At 40.9% G+C, this 19,760-nt stretch overlaps 1 protein-coding gene across 7 annotated transcripts in view; it reads right to left on the bottom strand.

Annotated features, from left to right (window-relative positions):
- Positions 1 to 2,520: 2,520 nt before the first annotated feature.
- sash1a (SAM and SH3 domain containing 1a) overlaps positions 2,521 to 19,760 on the bottom strand; it is a 159,919-nt gene continuing 142,679 nt past the window's right edge. For 6 of the 7 annotated variants that reach the window (XM_005734456.1, XM_005734457.1, XM_005734459.1 and 3 more), the window contains 10 exons: positions 17,528 to 17,602; positions 17,191 to 17,334; positions 15,475 to 15,607; positions 14,517 to 14,686; positions 13,347 to 13,556; positions 11,142 to 11,292; positions 10,197 to 10,325; positions 5,098 to 6,116; positions 3,553 to 3,684; positions 2,521 to 3,169 (listed from right to left, as the gene is read on the bottom strand). In XM_005734456.1, the coding sequence (XP_005734513.1) occupies positions 2,909 to 3,169; positions 3,553 to 3,684; positions 5,098 to 6,116; positions 10,197 to 10,325; positions 11,142 to 11,292; positions 13,347 to 13,556; positions 14,517 to 14,686; positions 15,475 to 15,607; positions 17,191 to 17,334; positions 17,528 to 17,602 (2,424 nt within the window). In that variant the 3' untranslated portion in view covers positions 2,521 to 2,908. Of the gene's footprint in view, positions 3,170 to 3,552; positions 3,685 to 5,097; positions 6,117 to 8,878; positions 9,868 to 10,196; positions 10,326 to 11,141; positions 11,293 to 13,346; positions 13,557 to 14,516; positions 14,687 to 15,474; positions 15,608 to 17,190; positions 17,335 to 17,527; positions 17,603 to 19,760 lie in introns of those variants that run through there. The other variant, XM_005734461.1, reaches the window with a different exon arrangement.

Genomic DNA, 19,760 nt, shown 5'->3' on the forward strand with positions numbered 1-19,760 from the left:
CTCAACACGAATAAGACTGGAAAACCTCAGTGTGCTTTCGCTGTCAACAGCTGCACTGCAACAAAGGCTAGACAGACTGCCTGCAGAACAAATTTGCTTTGGATCTTGTTGTCATGAGCTGATGTGTGTATAGTTTTTGAAATGAGGCATTATGAGCCAGACAAAAGACACTGTTTCTAAGCTCCTTGTCTTTACAGAGTTCTGCCAACTGAGCCTTTGGCATTATAGTATCTACATGAGGTTATTCAGATCTGCCAATTCCAAACATGATAACACATCATCTCTTGCCTCTTTATTAGTTTTCTGTGGCACAAGCAAGTTCTCTAAAAACAAAATGTGCCCAGTACAGTGCAAGTCTTGGGTCTTTGGTTTTTTTTAGGTTATTGTTTTAATATATATTTAAAACAGATCTCAACAGTCCAGCACACAGGCCCAAAGCCAGTGTATAGCTTACACATAGCTTTCCACTACTTTGCCTTTGTGGGTACAGCTGTATAGTTGCAATCAGCAGGCCACAGTCATTGCAAGAAACAGTTTATTATATTTCAGAATGACAAATAGTTATGGACATTGCTTTTGTTGTTTCAATACACAGGCAAATCTGTATGGACAATCATTAGGTAGATGAAAACCAAATAAAATTATTTGTACACATATTTTACAATACATACTGTCGCTCCTTACTGGCTAAAGCAATATGCATTATGCAGGAAGGTATTGCTATTCATATAATACAGCTAATTACAAGATGACATGAAAAAAAAAGCAAAAAATAAGTTATTTAAATATCAATTACATATACAGAATGTGCAACTTCTGCTAAGCATTTCATATATGTAATTAAGAATTTAGGTTGCAAAACAAACTGGAAGTGAGTAACTGGAACTCAGTTGAATTAAACTTGGCATTGGGAACTCAATACTACATTAAAATACCAGCATAACCCCTTTGAAACTCTTTACATTACCTGACAAAGTTGTCCATTAATGGACCTGTGAACAAAATGTAGCCAATTTTTGCCTATAAAACAGTTAGACCATCTAAAGTGCATTTACAGTGTCAGTATTTTCAATCTTTACAAAACACTTTTCGGGTCTTCTACTAACGACCCCCTCTCCTCACTTAGCCCAGAGCACCACTTTGATTGAGAGGAAAAAAAGGCATCGTATATCCATCCATCTGCCTGCCAAGTGCCCACTGCAAAACATAGCCTCTAAATTTTGGAGTAACTGTTGTTCAGAATTTCGATTAATGAAATGAAGTCAGTCATCAGCTTGATTCTGGCTACAAAAGTTATAACTGTTAGAAATAAAAAGGGAGGGAGAGAAATAATATTTATTTGTTCAGTTTCATTTAGCGTGTGCAAACGAAAGACTAATGAGATTCTGGATAGTTTCAGTTGTGTTTTTGATCCCAAGATTCCCTCCCCCCTCAGGCCGACCTCGCTCAGCATTTCCCTGAATTTTAAAACTTGTTTTTCTGAACACGGAGGTCAGCTTTTCACCTGATGTGACAGCTTGCATCGACCATTCCTTTTAACTGTTTGACAACTCATACTAGCATTGATTTGAAGAAAAGAAAATACATCCCACACAGCTTATTGTTCTGCTATGATTTAAATTCCTCAACGCTGCAGCCATTGTCGACAGTCCAGTAAATTCGGGACTTGACAGCCCAGACGTCAGCTGTGTCTTCGTGCTTCCCGGTTCCATAACCCCTCTACAACACGTACAGTCAGTGTGTTTTAATATGGTCCAGAGATGTTCAGCAAGCAATGGTCATGCCTGTGGCAAGCCTGTGGTGTTGTGGTATTAGCCTGGCTTCACTGGAATGAACACATCAATCACTTAGAAACATGTTCTGGGCTCCACATCCATGTATATCAGTGAAATGATCTAGTTGAGAATGCATGTATAATATGTATAGTATAGGATATATGCCACAGTTCAGTCTCAGTCTTTGTAGCTCCTCAATCATAATGGTAAGGCAACTTAAAAGGTCCGTTGACACACCAGGGAATGTATTATTTCAGCGAGAGGTGATTGTAAATTCTACAGCAAAACAGAGCTTTCTAAGACGTTATATAAGAGCAAAGTGCCCATCCAGGATATTGTTGTGAAAGGGTAAAGTATAAAATACAGAACTATAAAATGACAGGGTGGGCTCGAAGTAAGCCCGCAACGATCAAAATGCAAAACACAAATTTTAACACGAGTCATTTTGAAATTAAGATGTGCACTATGCTACAATATATAAGCATGACACAAAATAAGCCACCTCGAAGCCATTGTTTGGCGTGTGTATTTAGTCGATTAACAGTCCAGATATTAAATGTGTCGCGTCATCGTGAAACTATTAGTGGGAAGCAAACATCGAATTATGTCGCTTTGGCTGAGCTACTTCCTTAAATGACCCTCAGATTAAGTTGCCTCTGCCGCACGACAGATGAAAAATGAAGCACTTATGAAATATGCAGAAAATAGTTTTTCTTGGTTTTCTTTTTTAAAAAAAAAATCCATCCTTAAAAAAAACCCAAAAAAAACCAACCCGTGTGCTATCTTCCTTAAAGGCAGATCCAAGTCTTTATTTTAAGACTTTGGGAGACGTCTTCAGAATGGAAGTCATCCCACACAGTGAGTCTACAGTCTTTTTTGTCTTTTTTCTTTTAAAGGCATCTGATATCTTGTCTTGGCTGTTTGGAGGAACTCCTCGATGTCGTAAACATTTGGAAAAAAGACAGCGTGATAAAAGAGAAAGGAAAAAAAAAAAATCAGAGAGCAGGATATGTCTTTAACATGTGCGAGAAGAAACGCTGTAGTGTCGTGAGGGCCAATTTACCCAAGGCCACCTACTGACCACGAGATGGTGCGGATCAGTGAGTTGATGCGACTCGACTCCACCAGCATGCTTACGACTGAACCTCTCTGTGTGCGTGGACCGATCGCGCCTCACAGATCAGGCGGCGGACGTGACGTTCGTCCCGCACCCCAGCTTCCCACGCACTGCTCTCGGTTAACAAGGCCACGCGGCTCAGCGTGTCAATCCCTGCTGTTGCCAGAGTTGTGGAGTACATGGGTAGGCCGATGGAGATGAGCCAATCGGAGACGGTGCTGATGTTTCCTAAGGTGGGAGGCTTTCGGCACATCTCCGTCAAACCTCCAGAGGGGATCTGAGTGACACAGTGGTTTAAAAATCATTAGTTTCACAGGATGATGGTGCATTTTGTAGGCAACTTTGGCCCGAAAGCTCTGTTTCTGAACAACTCATGAGGCTCTATTAACATCTTTAGTGCTTTTACTGTTGTTTCATAACAGTAATTACATAGCCATTCCCTTTATTATTTCCACATTTAGCTGGACCATTAGATAGCCAAACAACCGTAATTTGCACTTCACCCCAACAATGGCTTTTGGTCCTTCGAACTGACCAATTTTCCAGGCTTCATTGTTACATTTCAGAAAAGCCTCACAGCATTTATCTCACACTAAAATGCATAAAATTGCCCAAAAGTGGACTCTATCGAAACACTCAGGATAATTATTGTTCCCTTACAGCCATGCGGTGTTGTTTACGGAGCTCTTTGACTCTGAACTGGTCTATGGTAGACGCCACGTCTTTGACTGGCTGCTCCAGATCCTCGGAGTAACGCTGTACCAGCGGGTGGGGGATGCCGCATCGGCCGTGCTGAAGGAGGAAAGTTGTGAGAAAGACATTGAATATGGCTAGGAGAGAACAACACTTTGAAACCACTTAAAGCTAATATCATTAAACGCCTTCTAAAATCAATAAGCAAATGTGTTCCTGTTCTTTGAAACGTCTATTCTTTCATTTGACCTTTTAGACAGCTATTCATGCAAATCACCTCCTCCCCATTTCCAACATCAGTGTCATCCAAAAGTGTCCATCTGCTCCTTCACCAGGAATGTATGAACCCCTGGGTCCTGTCCTATTTCCTACCTTCATTCAAAACTCTACTTTGCTATGCTGCTCCATCAAATCGCAAAAGACTTTCATCTTCTTTTTCCCCCCCCCTACAATCTCTACTAGCCATGCCCTAACGCCCTCCTTCACTGAAATCTGTAGATACTGATTCACTCATAATCTAAATCATTCATTAAGTTACCTAACTGACTTCTGACAGCCAGAGTGAAGCCTCAAGGCGCACTGGCACACGTTGCTAGTAAGAGAACAATGCGCCTCTCATGTCTCTGCCAGTCCACTTATGACTAACAGGAATCCAGCAGAGCTCTGCTGTGGTCGAGGGCCCCACTTCTCACCTCATCACTTGATGCCTCTGTTTGCATATGTGTTGTTTTCTTGCCAGTGCTGGGGGCTCCAACATGTTCAAGGGGCCCAGCCTGGGGTCTGGCAAGAGCCAGGAGGTTTTATAACCCCGTCTGCCTTCAGTAAGATTCAGCCCATAAACTTAACAGTCTGAACCGCATCATAGTGAGACTCAAGCCACAGTCTTTCCTTCTCAGCTCCAGCATATTTATTATTGCGCGCACACACACACACACACACACACCCTCACCCACCCACACCCTCACTCACAAATAAATGCCTTTAGATATAAAATGGCATGCGCACACAATGAGAAACACACAGACTCTAGACTCTATTAGTGTCTATTTTTAAACCAAGTTCCAAAAGCAAGCTGCTCATGTTTTTGCCCTGAACACAAAATTATTTGGATCAGAGCTTCAGTAAAATTATGACTGAGTTAAGTTAGGCATGTTACAATGCTGAACCAAAAGACCCTGATGCCAGAAAAGTATGGCCTGGAGGTGGTTTGGATTTTTATAAATCAAATATTTTTCTTGAGCACTGAAAAGGATGTGATTCTTATTAAAAACCAAATATCCTATCTGTGTGTGTACATCTATTTTTCAGCACAAAAACTTCTGCTTCAAGAACAAACAGTTACTGAAGGAAACCAGTTTTAAGCTTTTTAATGATTCAATGTTAAACTGTCACCCTTCATTTTAATGGTATCTGAACTGGTTATAAATTCATCTATCACCAGTGAAAGTAAAATGTAATTTGTAATGTAAAATATGAGGTAACTTTTCATGTTTTAGATGATGCTTAACTAACCTTGTCAGAGTAGGGCTCCTCGGTAAGATCAATGCCCTCACTCTGCAGCCGTTGCTCCAGGAGGGTAAAAAGATCAGGACCTGTCTTGGTATGGGAAAGTTTCCTCGTAACAGCCATCTTGCTTCCAAGATCCGAGAGCCAGGGAGGCTGCACCGCTGGTGGAGTGCCGGATTCCTCGCCCATGGATGAGGCTGATGAGGTGGCACATGGACTGGCTGGAGTACTTGGGGTCTTGGGAGGCAGAGCAGGGGCACTCAGGCCAGGGCTGCGGATTATAGGGCTGCTGGGTTGAGAGCGATTGAAGGAGTGAGTAGGCGAGGCGGTAGGGGATGGCGAGGAGGGAAGGGAGAGAGGGGGGTGACGAAGGCCATTGACTAGTCTCTCTCTAGATTTCTTTGCAGGCACAGGGGGAGGGATGGGAGGCTTTTTGGGGTGAGTCCGCATCACCCTCTCCCCACTAGCACTAGAATCAGGAGGACTTGGAGTGGGGCTGGAAAGGGGCTCTGGAGGGTTGGAGAACATTGATGTTGGACAAGAAGAGCGTAGGCGAAGCTGTGAGGGTACTGGCGGCCTATCAGCCCTTCCTTTAGGACTAACCGTTGGAGTCCCATTTTGAGCTGGAGAAACGGCGTCTCTACAGGGCTTGATGGGGCTAGTTTTGCCTGATTTGGGTATTTCCTTACTAAGCTTAAGCTCCACACTGAGATCGTTCTTCTGCTCAAAGTTCTGCAGATCTCCCAGAGAGTGGGAGCGCTTCCAGGGTCCGGTGGGCTGCGGGGGACCATCAAGGTCCTCGCAGCTGCGGCTGGCTGGGATTGGAGACCGTCTTTGGGCTTTTCGCAGCCCGAGCAGGTTGAAGCCCTTAAGGGAGGGCTTGATGAAGAAACTTTTTGGAAACTTTGTGCGCTGATTTTTGCTGTTCTGCTGAAGAGCCTCTGTAGAAAGAGTCATGGGCAGTGTTGGGTAATCTGGAGACTGGTGTCCTGCTGAAAAATGACTGGTTGCTTTCCTGCTTTTACCTGGAAAATAAAAAAAAATTCTCTCTTAGCTTTGAACTCTAGATAGTTTCCAAGGTTTCTCCCTCTTTACAGTGAATACGTTTCTCACTCTTCCACTTCTCATGGAAAGACTTGCGCTAATATAAATACTCTATTCATGCAAATACCGTGCATGACTCAGCATGAGTGTTCTTTACTGTCTTGGCTGCCTTTCCTCCCAACTGTTTTACATTTTTATGTCTGTAAAAATTCAGCAGCTTGCACACTGCAGGACTCCAATTTGTCCATTTATTGCACCACAGACATTTGCTGTCCTCTGTGATGACTTTTTGCAAAAATGAAGAAAATTTTATTAGAGGAAAAAAATGAATTAACACCAATACTCACTTTCCTGTGGGTCTGAATATGTTCCAAAGTAAAACTAAATAAATAAATAAAACTGATAGAAACATCATATCCTTACAACATTAGCCAGTCAAAAGCAGACAGGGCTTCTAAAGATGTTCAGATAAGTGTTCTGATTCATGAACTTTTGTTGGCACTATAGAAATAACCCCAAAGAAAGCTGCCTGAACGGGGGACTTCAAAAGCCTTGGAACAAAAGTATGAAGTAACTTACCATATATCCTTTGGTTTACAGAGCAAAATGGATGAATGAAATGGATGAGAGCCATATAGTGCAACTCAAAGATTTAAAACAGTGGAATGACAGGAAGGAGTTCAATAGATGAAATCCCAAGAAATGCTTCAACAGTTCTCATGTGTATCAGAAAAGTTTGTTGACTGACTATGAAGGTTAAAAAGGATGGTAAGCTATACCTTTAAATACATAATTGCATAATTATGCACATACCGTTGCATCACTCTTAATTACAATCTCTACATTTAATTACTTCTTTAGTCAGGATACTATACTTTGCTGTGACAGCGGCACACAGATGGGAAACAGGTAAATGGCTGAACTCTGTTCTGTGACTAATTTAGCATCTTTCAGATTATAAATGAATTATAAGCTGAAAATGTGTTTGGGCATTCAGTCATTTTTGGGGGAAAATACCTTAATGGACTGCATTGATGCCCCCAAAAAGATTTGTTTAATAAAAGAAAAAATACAGTTAAAAAAAGTTCTGTGTGCACTCATGATACACATACACACACAAATTACATATTATAAATAATATTTTTAGCCAGCATTAATTAATGCATTAAAGGAGTATTTTAATAAACGAGTTATTTAATGATTGGAGGAAGATCTGCTGCATCTATACAGAGGAATCAGAATGTTAAAGAAGAGCAGACAGTCAGGGCTCTACAGCGACGTTTTCCCCAAAATTAGAACGTTTAAATGACATCTGTTGGTTGGTTTTGAGTTATCTTCCATTATAAAAATTCATGCTGCCCTTTGCCAATACTCTAGATTAATAAATATTCAGAAATACTCATTAATATACAATAGCATATTAATGAATCTATTCTTTACGTTGGAAACATCCTTTAAAAGAAATGGAAGCCTTTCCCATTCCCTCTAATATTAACTACTACCAAGTTTATTTTGATATAAAAAGTCATAAAATACCAGATAACATGCCGGATACTATTATTTACTCCTAAAAAGTATTCATTCACATTTTTCTCAAAATTTACCAGATTCAGATTTAATTGTTTTAATTACGGTACTTTGCAAAAGTCTTGAGCCACCACTTTTATTTTTACATTTTGCCCTGAAGGAGCCAGACATTCTTATAGCTTTTAAAAATGGCCTTGAGCAATAGCTCTCCAGATTTTGGGGCATATTTTTTCTTTGGACATTGACTGCTTTTTCAATACCTGACCAGGTTCAGATTTTTTTTTGAGTTTAGTGAGTCAGACGAGCACAAAAAGGCACCCGACTCAAAGCATGAACTAGTGTTGTGTCTACACATAACTGACAACTGAGAAAGAACCAATTTTAAACGGGCCTGTGTAAATGTTTTGCAGATTCAACAGGAACTTCAAAGATAAAAGTTTGATAGGCAGGAAATCAAACGTATCTCAGCATTGAATGCAGTGTGTCCTTAAAAATAAGGAAACCGGACAAGTGGAGGACACAAGAAGTGGTAGGCCCAAAAGAATATGTACAGCAGATGAATAGCATCTGAAACTCATGTCCTTAAGATATCCAGCAAAGACCCGACACAGGAACTAAGAGATGCATCAGGGATCTTGTCAAAAATGATGGAACTATGAATGGTTAAAAGTACTGTCAGATTTAGGCAACAGCTTCATTTTTCAGCATTTCAGTGATTGCAAACACACCCAATGAAACGCTATCAATCATGGATTGGCATCCCCAGAGCCCAGACCTTAACATTACTGAAGCAGTGTGGGATCATCTTAACAAGACTGGAACAAAAGGCAGCGAACATCCAAAGAAGAGCTTTTAATGTCTTTCAAGAAGGCTGGAGAACTATTGAAGACTGACAATAATGACAGGAACAGCTTGTCTAAGAGTTCAGGCTGTGTTTAAGAATAAAAGCAGCCATATCAAATTCACTTTAAAGCTTTTTAGAATTATATAAGGCAAAAACTGTATTTCCACATATGTTTGCACATATTTCTATAAATCACAGCATCTATTTCCTGGCAAAATATTTAAAACAAAAAACAAGCGTGTGGCTCAAAACTTTAGCACAGTATTGCATGTTGCATGAGAAAATATGAAAATCTAGTATCAGGTCTAAATCTTAAATTAATAATAATAATTGCATTAGATTACACAAAACTAATAATACAAAATGACTACTTTTCCCTTACTGATTTGTACCGAGAGAACAGCTGTGGAGCCCTGAAAGCACAAGAAGAAATGCAGAGTGTTTACTAATTGTTAAGGATCTAGTTTGTGAACAGCGTTTAGAGGCATGAAAGGAAAAAACAGACAAAAAAGGCGAAACAGAAATCAAACAAGCAGCACCAGAGTCCTTTTTTAATCAGAGAAGTGGTTTTATTCCACAGCTTAAATCTCTACTCTTGCAGACTGCAAGAGTAGAGATTTAAGCTTTGCTTTGCTCTTCAGCCTTAACAACATATATGTACATAAAAGGGAAACCAGTAGTTACACTGGGGCCATACAGATACAGAAAAAAAGCAGTAAAAGGTGAGTGTTTGAGCTGTTAAAATGGTCCTACGTGTGGAGGAAGAATACAGTCTTTTGCAGGGACCAGTCTCAACACGTACACAATCGATTGGAAAAATAAGACCCCAAACCTCTAAGAAAAACAACAAAACTGCACTATAGTTTGAAAATGTTTTCATCCGCATCATTTTAGGCACATACTGTATATGACTGTGCAATATGGTCGCTATAAACAAAACAAATAAAACAATGAATCGGTGATGATAAGATGAGCTGCTAGCTGTGATCTGACATCTGACCGTTAAATTTGCTTAAATTTCAATCGGCTGAGAGAATCAGCACTGCAAGAAAGCTCAAGCGTGCACTGGCAAACTACTCTGCAAGTTTATATCTGGATTAGAAACACTCAACAGAAATATTCTCTGAGCTCACAATCGTCTTCCTCGTATTCACCTACAGGCCTTGCGCCCACAGGTGAGACAGTTGGGAAGCAGAGTCCATGAGTAGGCAGTGATTTTGTTCTCTTCAGAACGGTTTTGTGCATTGGGGAGCGCGTCCCCCTCTGTGTTCCCAGTATTGTGGGGTGGACTAGGCTTAGTGGTCTGGGGCTTGGCTCCTTCTCAGTTACAACTGGACTTTGGCACTGATGATAAAGAATGCCTATAAGATGAAAAGAGTGGTGAAGAAAGTAGAGTGCAAGCACAGTAAAAGTGTCTGAAGTAAATAAGGGCTTTGTAAAGATTGGGGGAAGGTAAGGCAGATGGAAAGATGAGCTTTTAGGAAGATGCTAATTCAAAGGAGTGACATGGTCAGGGTGTTAAGATGCAGTGCAATACAAGTGATGGAGAGAGGTGAAGGTCCAGACAGGAAAAGGGCAAAGGAGTCACTGTGGTACTAGGACTAGAGTAGAACAAGAATAGGCCTTAGTTAGCCTAATACCCAGTGGGCTTTGGGTAATGGTGGCATAAACTAAGTAAAGCAAGCGTTACCATTCTCCAGGTTCTCATTGCTCTCGTAGCACCCAGAATCCCGTGGGGAGTCTCCCACTATGCTCCGACCCTCCAGCAGCAGCTTTTCCTGGGAACCTGACATTCCACTGCGCTCTGGATCGCTACTACCTGAAAGTCACAGAAAGGCAAATGATTTCCTTGTACTTTAAAGTATTATTTTCTCATAATATATACATAATACATACAGTGGTCCCTCGCTATAACGCAGTTCACCTTTCACTGTTTTGCTGATTTTTTTTTGTGCAATTTTGAATGCCTTTTTTGTTTTTAACAGCGCATTGTGTTCTGTGTCCTGATTGGCTGCAGACCATTGTCAATCAATCTCGTGCCGTGTCTCCTGTACAGTACGGAATGCGTTCAGCTTGTCAAGTTTACATAAGTCTTCGATCGCTGGCAGTGTGACTCTGAAGTGCTGTGGTGTATGTTGTATTTAAGTTTTCTCCCCAACAAACAACAATGTCGACGAAATGTTTTGGTTTCATTCTATAATACTGGACTTATTTTTCTACAAAGGTTTGAACTTTCAGAGTGTTTAAGCAAGAGAGAAGAGTGAAAATGTTCATGTCTGTCTGAGAAAACTGTATAAAGTGTGTAGTGAGGGGTTTTACAGCCTTAAAACATCTATAATAATTGGCTACTTCGCGGATTTCACCTATCGCGGGTTATTTTTAGAACGTAACTCCCGCGATAAACGAGGGACCACTTTTTAGTCACTTCCTTCAGATTTCCCTTTCCCTGTTTGGCTCCTGTAATCTGCTGCTGCATAAATCTAAATTTATATTTCAGTTTGTCAGGTTTCCTTCACTGTTATCCTAAAAACTCTGGCACACAACAATATTTTGAGGTTACATGAAGATGTCCTTGTATAAAAAAACCACAATCAAAAACATAAACTCATGGAAACAGTCTAAACGGTCTACTTACTGTCATACTCCTGCAGCAGCTCCACTGCAGTGAGCAGTACAGCTCTGTGCTGAGGATCGCTGATGTTCAGTTCATCCAAGTCCTCTTCTTCCAGCAACTTGAACGTGTCCAGGTCCTCGTAGCCATTGAACAAGAAAGTGGGCATGTAATCCTATTCAAGAGAAAGCAACAAGCTAAGCTCGAGGCTGTTTAAAGACCAAATAAAATAAATGCAGCAGACTAAAGAAAAATACACTGATCTGAGTCACACGACCAGGAGCAGAAGCATAAAATTCACCAGGTTAAAAAAAACAAAAACAAAAAGAAGAACTTCTGTACAACAGATACTTTTCATCTGCTCATAATTTCCTGTCTCCATTTTTAAACTGCAGGGCAACATCTGAACTGCTATTTTGATATTTTTGGTGCCATGTAATCACATTACGCCACAGCTAATTCTGTTATGGCTGCTAATCTGTCGACACATTTTAATGTAGCGCAACATTTGCAATGGTGACAGATATATGAAACCAAAAAAATAAATAAAAAAATTAAAAAATGAGCGAGCTAGTATCACCATCTTGGAGAACATGGCCACAGCTGGCTGTGACCAAAATGGAAAGCATGATTTTGAAAAGGAAACCAACACACGTGGGAACAAGTGAAGGTTCAAAGAGTTTCATCAAAATACTTCTCAACCACAGATGTCAATGTATTACCCACCAACACAAACACACACTAAAGCAAGTCACTCAAACCACTGTGTTATCTGAAGTGACACAATGAAAGTTTTTTTGATTTTATTTTGGGATACACCCCGTGTGAGCGCAAAGTCCACTGACAGCAACACAACGACCGCTTCCACTTTGAATATCGCTCGGTTCCACGCCTGTGCGACCCACACGTTTTTGTTGGACAAATATTGAGACCGTGTGTCATGAGCAAGACCATCAATTACAGCGCTGGAGTCCAGGGCAGAGAACTAGGTTGGTCTGTCCCGTTTCTGCTGGATGATGCGGGACTAAACAAAGGACCACCAACTAACACAAACACAGGCAGCTGGCTCCTCTCATTCACCAATTTTTTCGTGTTTTTGTGCCAGCTGAAATATGTAAACACGCTCCACATCCGAAGACTATTTGGCAGAGTCCACTGGTGGAAAACAACAGGGGTGAGGAGATTTACACTTCAGTTACAGAGAGGCCCTGTTGAAATCTGATTTTCCAGTGTAACCAAATGTTGGCCTAGAAGTTCCAAAAACAAAGTAATACTACTACTTTGGCCTGTGACAGCTCAATTTTAGAATATTTAGTGCTTAGATAGCTTATCCTGCTGGGATGGATACTGCAACGGAGGAAAACCTGAGAAAGGCTGGAACTATAAAAGATTACTGAGGCATTCACTACAATTGATTTACATTCTAGTATAAAACTGCCACTGAGGTAGCCAAAAATGATCTGAAGATAATGGATTATTTTGTCTTTTTTCCTTATTCACTAACCAACTTTCACTTTTTAGGTTTCTAGCTACTGGGCTCAAGATGACATGGCAGGCTAAAAGGAGAGATCAAGAAAAATGTTGAGCTTGAAGTCATTTCTCACGTTTTCTTTGCCACTTAAACCACCTGAAAAAATGAATGCACTGTGGTTGTATATCATGTATAACATCCGTTCCCCACTGCACAAATCTGGGAGGACATGAGCACTCTGATGCACTTATAAGAGCCAGATTCACAGCTTAGTAGCATTAATCTTTAATCTGCAGCTTGGCCACCAAATTGGAATGGGATGAAAGAGACAACACACAAAACTTCTCTCTCTATTTGGGGAAGTGAGGCCTGCTGGCTGCCCGGGTGGGAGGAAATGATATCACGCTCACAGTGATGTGTAGGTTTTGATGAAAGATGCGAACTATTTGTCGGGGTGTGGCAGTCACAGTGTGGGTGTTAATGTTTATGCGTCAGTGGCAAATCAAACATCCAAAGCTGTGCAGCCTGTAATTAGACATACTATATTTATCTCCGCTTGTCTGCAAATGTGCTTGAGATATTTGCCTAACACAATATTTTCATTTGCTTCAAAGCATTTGTTTGCTTTTACCGAAGTGCCAGATGGGTGGGCTTATTATCCAGTTAAGACAGCCGACTGATTGCAACCAGCGAACGTAACTTTTTACATTAAAGCCACTTCACTTTCAATACATGGCAAAATCTGGCTGGTAATGTACCTTGAGATCGATACGATCCAGTAGCTCCTCCACTGAAGTGGGTTTGGGTGGCCGGCCCTTCCTCCTCCTCCGAACTGGCCTTTTGGGCTTCTCCTCTTCTTCAGTCAGCACATCCACATAGATGAACTTGAAGGTGCCTACTTTGTTGTTCAGCAGGCCCATCCACGTTCCCATTGGAGGCTTGCTGATGATGTCAATCACATCCCCACGCTGGAGAAAAGATAAGTTAGCTGAGCATGACATTTTAAATTTGACCCTGAGGTTTCAAACCGCTTTGGCTGATAGAGGATTCAATGTCTCTGTGAGGGCAAGGAATAAGGAATATGCTGAAAGCCTATTATTACATCTGTAAATAGATTATAGTAGAAAAACTTTCAGAGTTACAAGGCAGCATACAGTATTGTGCAAAAGTCTTGAGCCATCCATCCATTGTGTGTTTTGTTTGTGCTCATTCTCATGCTGAAAACAGAGCAGATGCTTTTCTGATAAGTCAAAATAGGGCTGCAGTTTTCTGCTTGCATAATTCCATCGGTTGAGACATGATGCCAAGCACCGCCGGCTAAAATGCAGTCCCAAATCATCGCACCTTACAGATGTGCAGTGCCAGATCTTTGCTGGATTCTTTCCTATTTCTTAAAGAAACGACTTTCCGATACTGATCATCTGCGCTAGATATTTTATTTAGTTCTGCCATTTCTTGTGTCCTCCGCTTGAAGAATTTCCTCCAATTTTTTAGGGGAACACTGCACACCATGCCGGGTTATGCCAAGATAATAACGCTTTGAGAGTCAGCTTGTTTGGGTAAAAATATTATTTTGTTATTACTACTGAGAGTCCGCTACAGAAATGGGAACACATTATGGGTTATTGTGACAGGCTGTTAGGCTGATTCATGCCTTGAGTTAGGAGCATTTTTATGCTCAGGTGATCGATAAGTTAGTGTTAAGTTGTAAAACAACCAACAATAACTAGACACTGGACACTGGACCCAAAAGGAGTGAAAAAAACAGCCGCTCATTCTGTCCAAAGAAACACCTTCAGACAGTTTGGAGAACTATTGCCCAAGACCACTGTAAAAAATGAAAAGAAAATCTGGCTCCACAGTAGAAAAACAGAGATATGAAGGGTGGCTCAAAACTTTTGCACACTACTGTCAGTGTCCAATAATACCTTCAGTTTGAGGGAGTCCGTATCGTAGGGGCTAGGAGTGAAGTCTGTATGGACTCTGGCACGGCCACAGAATGGTCCTCTATAAGGAGGCTCCTCGTCATCGCCGTCCTCCGACTTCACGCTTTCTCTGTTACTGGTTGATGAGTCGGTGGTGCTCACCGTCTGACCACCTGAGCATAGAGAGACAAAATAGCTAAAAGCTACAAAATAGTTGCCTATAAATCCATTACTAAACTTCTCGAAATAAAAGTGCAGGCCTTCCATTACACTCTACATCAATAACCATGACAATAGGTAACAGGTAGCTTTACTTTTTACAGTGATTGAAACTTTAAAACTGGGTTTTCATCACTTGTATTACAAACTATTGGGAAAAACAGCACATTCCCTCTGATTCTGAGTGAAGTGTGTTGAAATCATGTCGACGTGTGGGAATATGAGAGCTAAGACTTCCTGTCTAATCATTACCATATGCTGGCCTGTGTGTCTGCTCTGTGGCTCACTGAAACTTGGCCAAGTCTTCATTTCAGCCACAGCTTGAAGTGATGCAGTGTATTTTTTTTTTCACAAAAAAACACAAGGTTGAAGACTCCAAATAATGTAATTAAATGAAATAGCTAAAGAGATTAAAAGAAAAAAAAAATTGAAAACTCCAAGGCCATAACACAAGGATCAGGTGGTAGGTCTGGGTATAATCATGCCACAAAAATCATAACTGAAGCAGAGAAGAACCAGCCAGCAGCAAATGCTATAAGCACCATCTAGTGTTGTGGCTGCCTCAAAACAACTATTTTTTTTGTTTAAATCTATGCAAATGCATAAATTGTCCTTATTATTTGTTGATTTGAAAGAACCTAAATACAGTTTTTATTCAGAATCGGGTAGGAAAAATATGAAAGCAGCTGTTTGCACAGTCAAACCCTTGTCTGAATAAAGGTTCTTTTAAAAGAAGTCTTACTCATTGAACTCTGTCCGCTGAGTGAACTGCGCAGGCTTTCCACAGAACCTCCGGCCTTAAGCTTCGGTTTCTCGAGAGAGTCTGTGTCAGGCAGAGGGGATTGTGGAGAACCAGGGGCTGCATCTGGACTGGACTAAAAGACAAATGGAAAGGAGAGATCCAGATGTGTAACGAAGGAAGAGAAAGGCACAAATGATTTTGCATTCAAGAGACGAAAGCATGTGATAAACAGCAGGTGGACGTATAACAACAACAAAAAAAGAAAATTACGTAAGGGAGACAATCATAGCTTGGTTAAAATGCAGGTGAGGGTATGACAGGGAATGTCAGCATTTTTTGTTTAAGCCATTAATCAAATTTTTTACCAGCTAGCAGGATTAGGGGTTAAACATTTGCGTGCGTGAGGCAAAAAACAAAAACAGTATGAACCCATTAATTTAATCACACCATAATCAAATCATTAAACATAATGAGAATAGCAAATGAGGAACACATTAGTAACAACTAGATGAAAAACCTTTGATTATTGGTCTTCTCAGCTAAGCTTTGAATGTCTAAAAACAATAAAAACATGACATCTTTTTATTGACAGTCGGTCAAATGTTTAGTGCTGCTTCTTTTTGAAAGAAAACAGATTAGAAAGATGTAAATATTAACCGCTCGTTCTTAGCTTTAGTCATTTATGATTTTTAAGAGCACATGTACGAAGACCCATTTTCAGCTGGCATCACTCCCATGCTCCCAAGTGTCACACTGTGTTACTTGATAAAGTTTATTATGTTCTTCCTTTACCTTAGTGCAGGTAAAACATCAGGCTTTGTGAGATGATTAAAATTTCTTTGAAAATCAAACGGATTTCTAAATGAAGGTAAACATATTGATGTATGCTCAATCATCCAGGTAAATAAATCTCCAAAAGTTGATTCTGTTCATCTGGACGTAGCGTTTTGTGGGAGACGCTACGTCCAGATGAACAGAATCAACTTTTGGAGAAATGAAGGTAAACTTTGGAGCAGTGATATATATTTTTATATACTGACAGGTCAACATTTGCTGTTCGTGTCTCATAAATCCACTAGGTGGCACTGTGGTTTATCAAATAGCTGACAAACTGTAACATAGCAATTCATCTTTCTTCACTCCTCCTCAACCAGCATCTCCATGACTCATGTGAGGATATCTGGGTCACTTTGACCACCATGGCAAGCAGATGGCCGACTGCATGTTAATGACACGTCCTATGAGGTGACATCAAACTGTGGAGCTGGACAGGCCACTGGTAAAGTGAGTAGATGCCCAGAAAAATAAGGTCAGTGCAAAGGAGACGATCCTTTTACGACTCGCATACTTTAACTCTCCATCTCCTAAGTGCTGGCCTAGGGGAGGTTTGCATCACTCCCTGAGCTCAACTTGAAGCAAACACCCCACCCAAGACACTTAGTCCAGGAGGGGAACAGCAGAGAGAGAAATCCAAATGTGAATGTGACGTAGTGCTCTCTGTTTATCTTGTAACCAACATAAATACTCCCAACCCAGCCACAGCTGATGGACAGAATATGCAGCTTACTCTGCAAACATCCTTTAGATGTGTACACGATAGGACTCTTTTTTTAAAGCCTTATTTTAAATACTAGGAAAAATAAGGCCAAGATAGGGACAAATGAAGCATTCAAAAACTGCATCCACGTCTGCATCCATGTTATATTTATGTCAAACCTGCTCAGAAGGAGAGCTGCTGTACTTCTTCGACATGCGCTTCCTCATCGTCTCTTTCACTGACTTGACTTTCTTGCCCAGTGAAATCCGAGACGTAGTGGGGGATTTGACCACTTCTCTGTATATTGCCTCCTGCTCTTTACTCTGTGATCACAAGATAGAAAAGCGAGAGAAGAAAAAGACGGAAAGACAGATGAGAGGAGATGGGAATGAGACGTTACAGATTGCACAGGGTACAACTAGGACCAAGAGAGATCACAAAAACAAAAGGGAAATCAGCGCGATAAAGCATAGCAGGAGAGTTTAGCTCGTGCTCTTCTGTTTTATTACCACTTACATTGGCCTCATTGCCTGCGTTGACCACATGGAGGGAACGGTTGGACAGGTCAAAGCCTCCAAAGCTGCATGTTCTCTGAGGGAGAGCCAAAACACAATCAAATGAGTCACACTCACCAGGCCACGTTACAGAACTTCCCCTTCCACACCCAACGAGTCAACTCACAGTGATTCATGCTCGGCACAACACGGCAGCAGTTTGATTAATGCGCATGAATGTATGGTTCGCATATATGCGAGGGCATGATGTCATATGGGACTGCAGACAGCCAACAGACATGATGTAACAAACTTTTATACGAGCTCCTCTTTAAAATTGCGAGTTATTGCTTGGTCCCAGTCAAATGAGCTGTTATATTGTCGGCTCCGAAAGGTCCCTGATATCCTCGGACAACATTAAGTTTTTCTTGATGTGGCTAAGCTACTTTTACATGTGGATATATATATAGTCCTTGCATCTCAACCCAATGCAGTTGGCCATAGTTAGCAAACATGCACAACATATAGAGCCAACAATATATTAGTCTCGCCAGAAACATTTTCAGAAAGAGCCAACTGTTTCTGCTGAGAGGACAGAGAAATGTGGATTTTTTTTTCTCAAGATCAAAAACTAAATAAAGGCAGACACAACAGAGAACTTCGACACGTAAAGAAAAAATAAATTCTTTCATTCGAATTGCTAAGTTAAACTCTAAACACAAAGATGGAGACACGGACATGCACACAAAGCATCTGCCAACAACGCTCACAGTTCAAGTGGGGCACGTGATGGCATTTCCCTTTTGCTTTCTGAGCAATTACAAAACTGCTCAGCTCAACCCTGAACAAGTGGGTGAGCGGTGCACATTAAGAAAATGGCCTTTCTACTTTACGTTTAATGCTGCGATCAACGCCACAGCTTTTCAGGAAACATAACCTGTTGCAAAGATGCTCATAAATAAGCCTGAATGTGATGATGGTGTTCAATGGAATGGACATGCACCCAGATAAAAAAAAAAAAAAAGATGTTTCTTGGAGATAATTACAGAGAAAGAGAAGAAAAATAAAAATCACATCTGCAATAGAGGCACGGGCCAAAAAAGAAGACGAAAAGCAAAAACAGAAATAAGTGAATTCAAAGTTTTTGGATGAGAACGACCTCCAGTGACGTCACTAGAACACGATAGGATTCAGGTACCCTCAAAGCTGCAGGATAGCTCTACTACGTCTTTACCTCTATGTGTCACTATTTCTGCTGGTATACACAGATTATTGAGACACATCACTACTAGCAACGTGACTTTAAATTGTCCACCATTTTCGACATGTGACAGGGTTATGGTGACAATGCAGAGTCAAGTCAATAAGGCCCGAGTCACACAAGCCTAGAGACCAGTCCACAACCATCTGGTAACCATCGGTCATCAGGGCAAAATTAGTATTCCCCATCTGGTTGGCAACAACCTTTTTTTTGGTCACTAGCTGATTTCCGCCTGTAGGTTGCACGGCAGTGAAACTGTGACACAAACTGGAAACCAAAGGCCTTCATATTAAACATTTCATCTTCTGAAACAAGCTGACTGCAGCACAAAGGCAGAACTTTTACTTTTCTGGTTTTCGTGGTAAGTTTTACTGCTGCTTTGGTTAGCAGTTAGCAAGTGTTTGCAAACAAGGTGGCATTTCTTATGTAAACTGCAGGCAACTGCAATCAATGCAGCACCCTATTTGCGAGCAATTTCAGCTTAGTGACACTGTGGAACTCTGCAACCACTCTCCAACCAGTTGGGGAATAACTGGTGGTGTATCATGTCCAATATGGTGGACAACTTTCGATCAACGTGCAAATAACCTCATAACCTCACATGGCAAACCTCTATAGGGAAGGTTTGCCAAAAAGAACTAAAATATTTAAAATTCCACCAGACTACTTTCTTTTGGGTTAAAGTCAAAAAAGTCATTACTGGCTTTTTACAATCACTGTATGATGATTAAGGTTTTCTGACCTTTCCATCATTGTGTTGCTATTCACAGCCTTATAAATGTGCAAGACAATAAGTATGGCGACTATTATGTCACTGAAGTTCACCTAACGAGTCAACCCATTCAATACGTCTTTGAATGTTATGTGCTGCAGTTATTATGAGGATGAGCAGCTCCGAGCTTGTACAACATCCCCTGCACCCACAGGGATCAGTGCGACTACTGATCTGTAAGTGCATGTGTTCTTCAGGGATCTGACATTTATAAAAGGCACT

Source organism: Pundamilia nyererei, unplaced genomic scaffold (assembly GCF_000239375.1).
Source record: "Pundamilia nyererei isolate P.nyererei 1_Seehausen unplaced genomic scaffold, PunNye1.0 scaffold00058, whole genome shotgun sequence".
NCBI lineage: Eukaryota > Metazoa > Chordata > Actinopteri > Cichliformes > Cichlidae > Pundamilia > Pundamilia nyererei.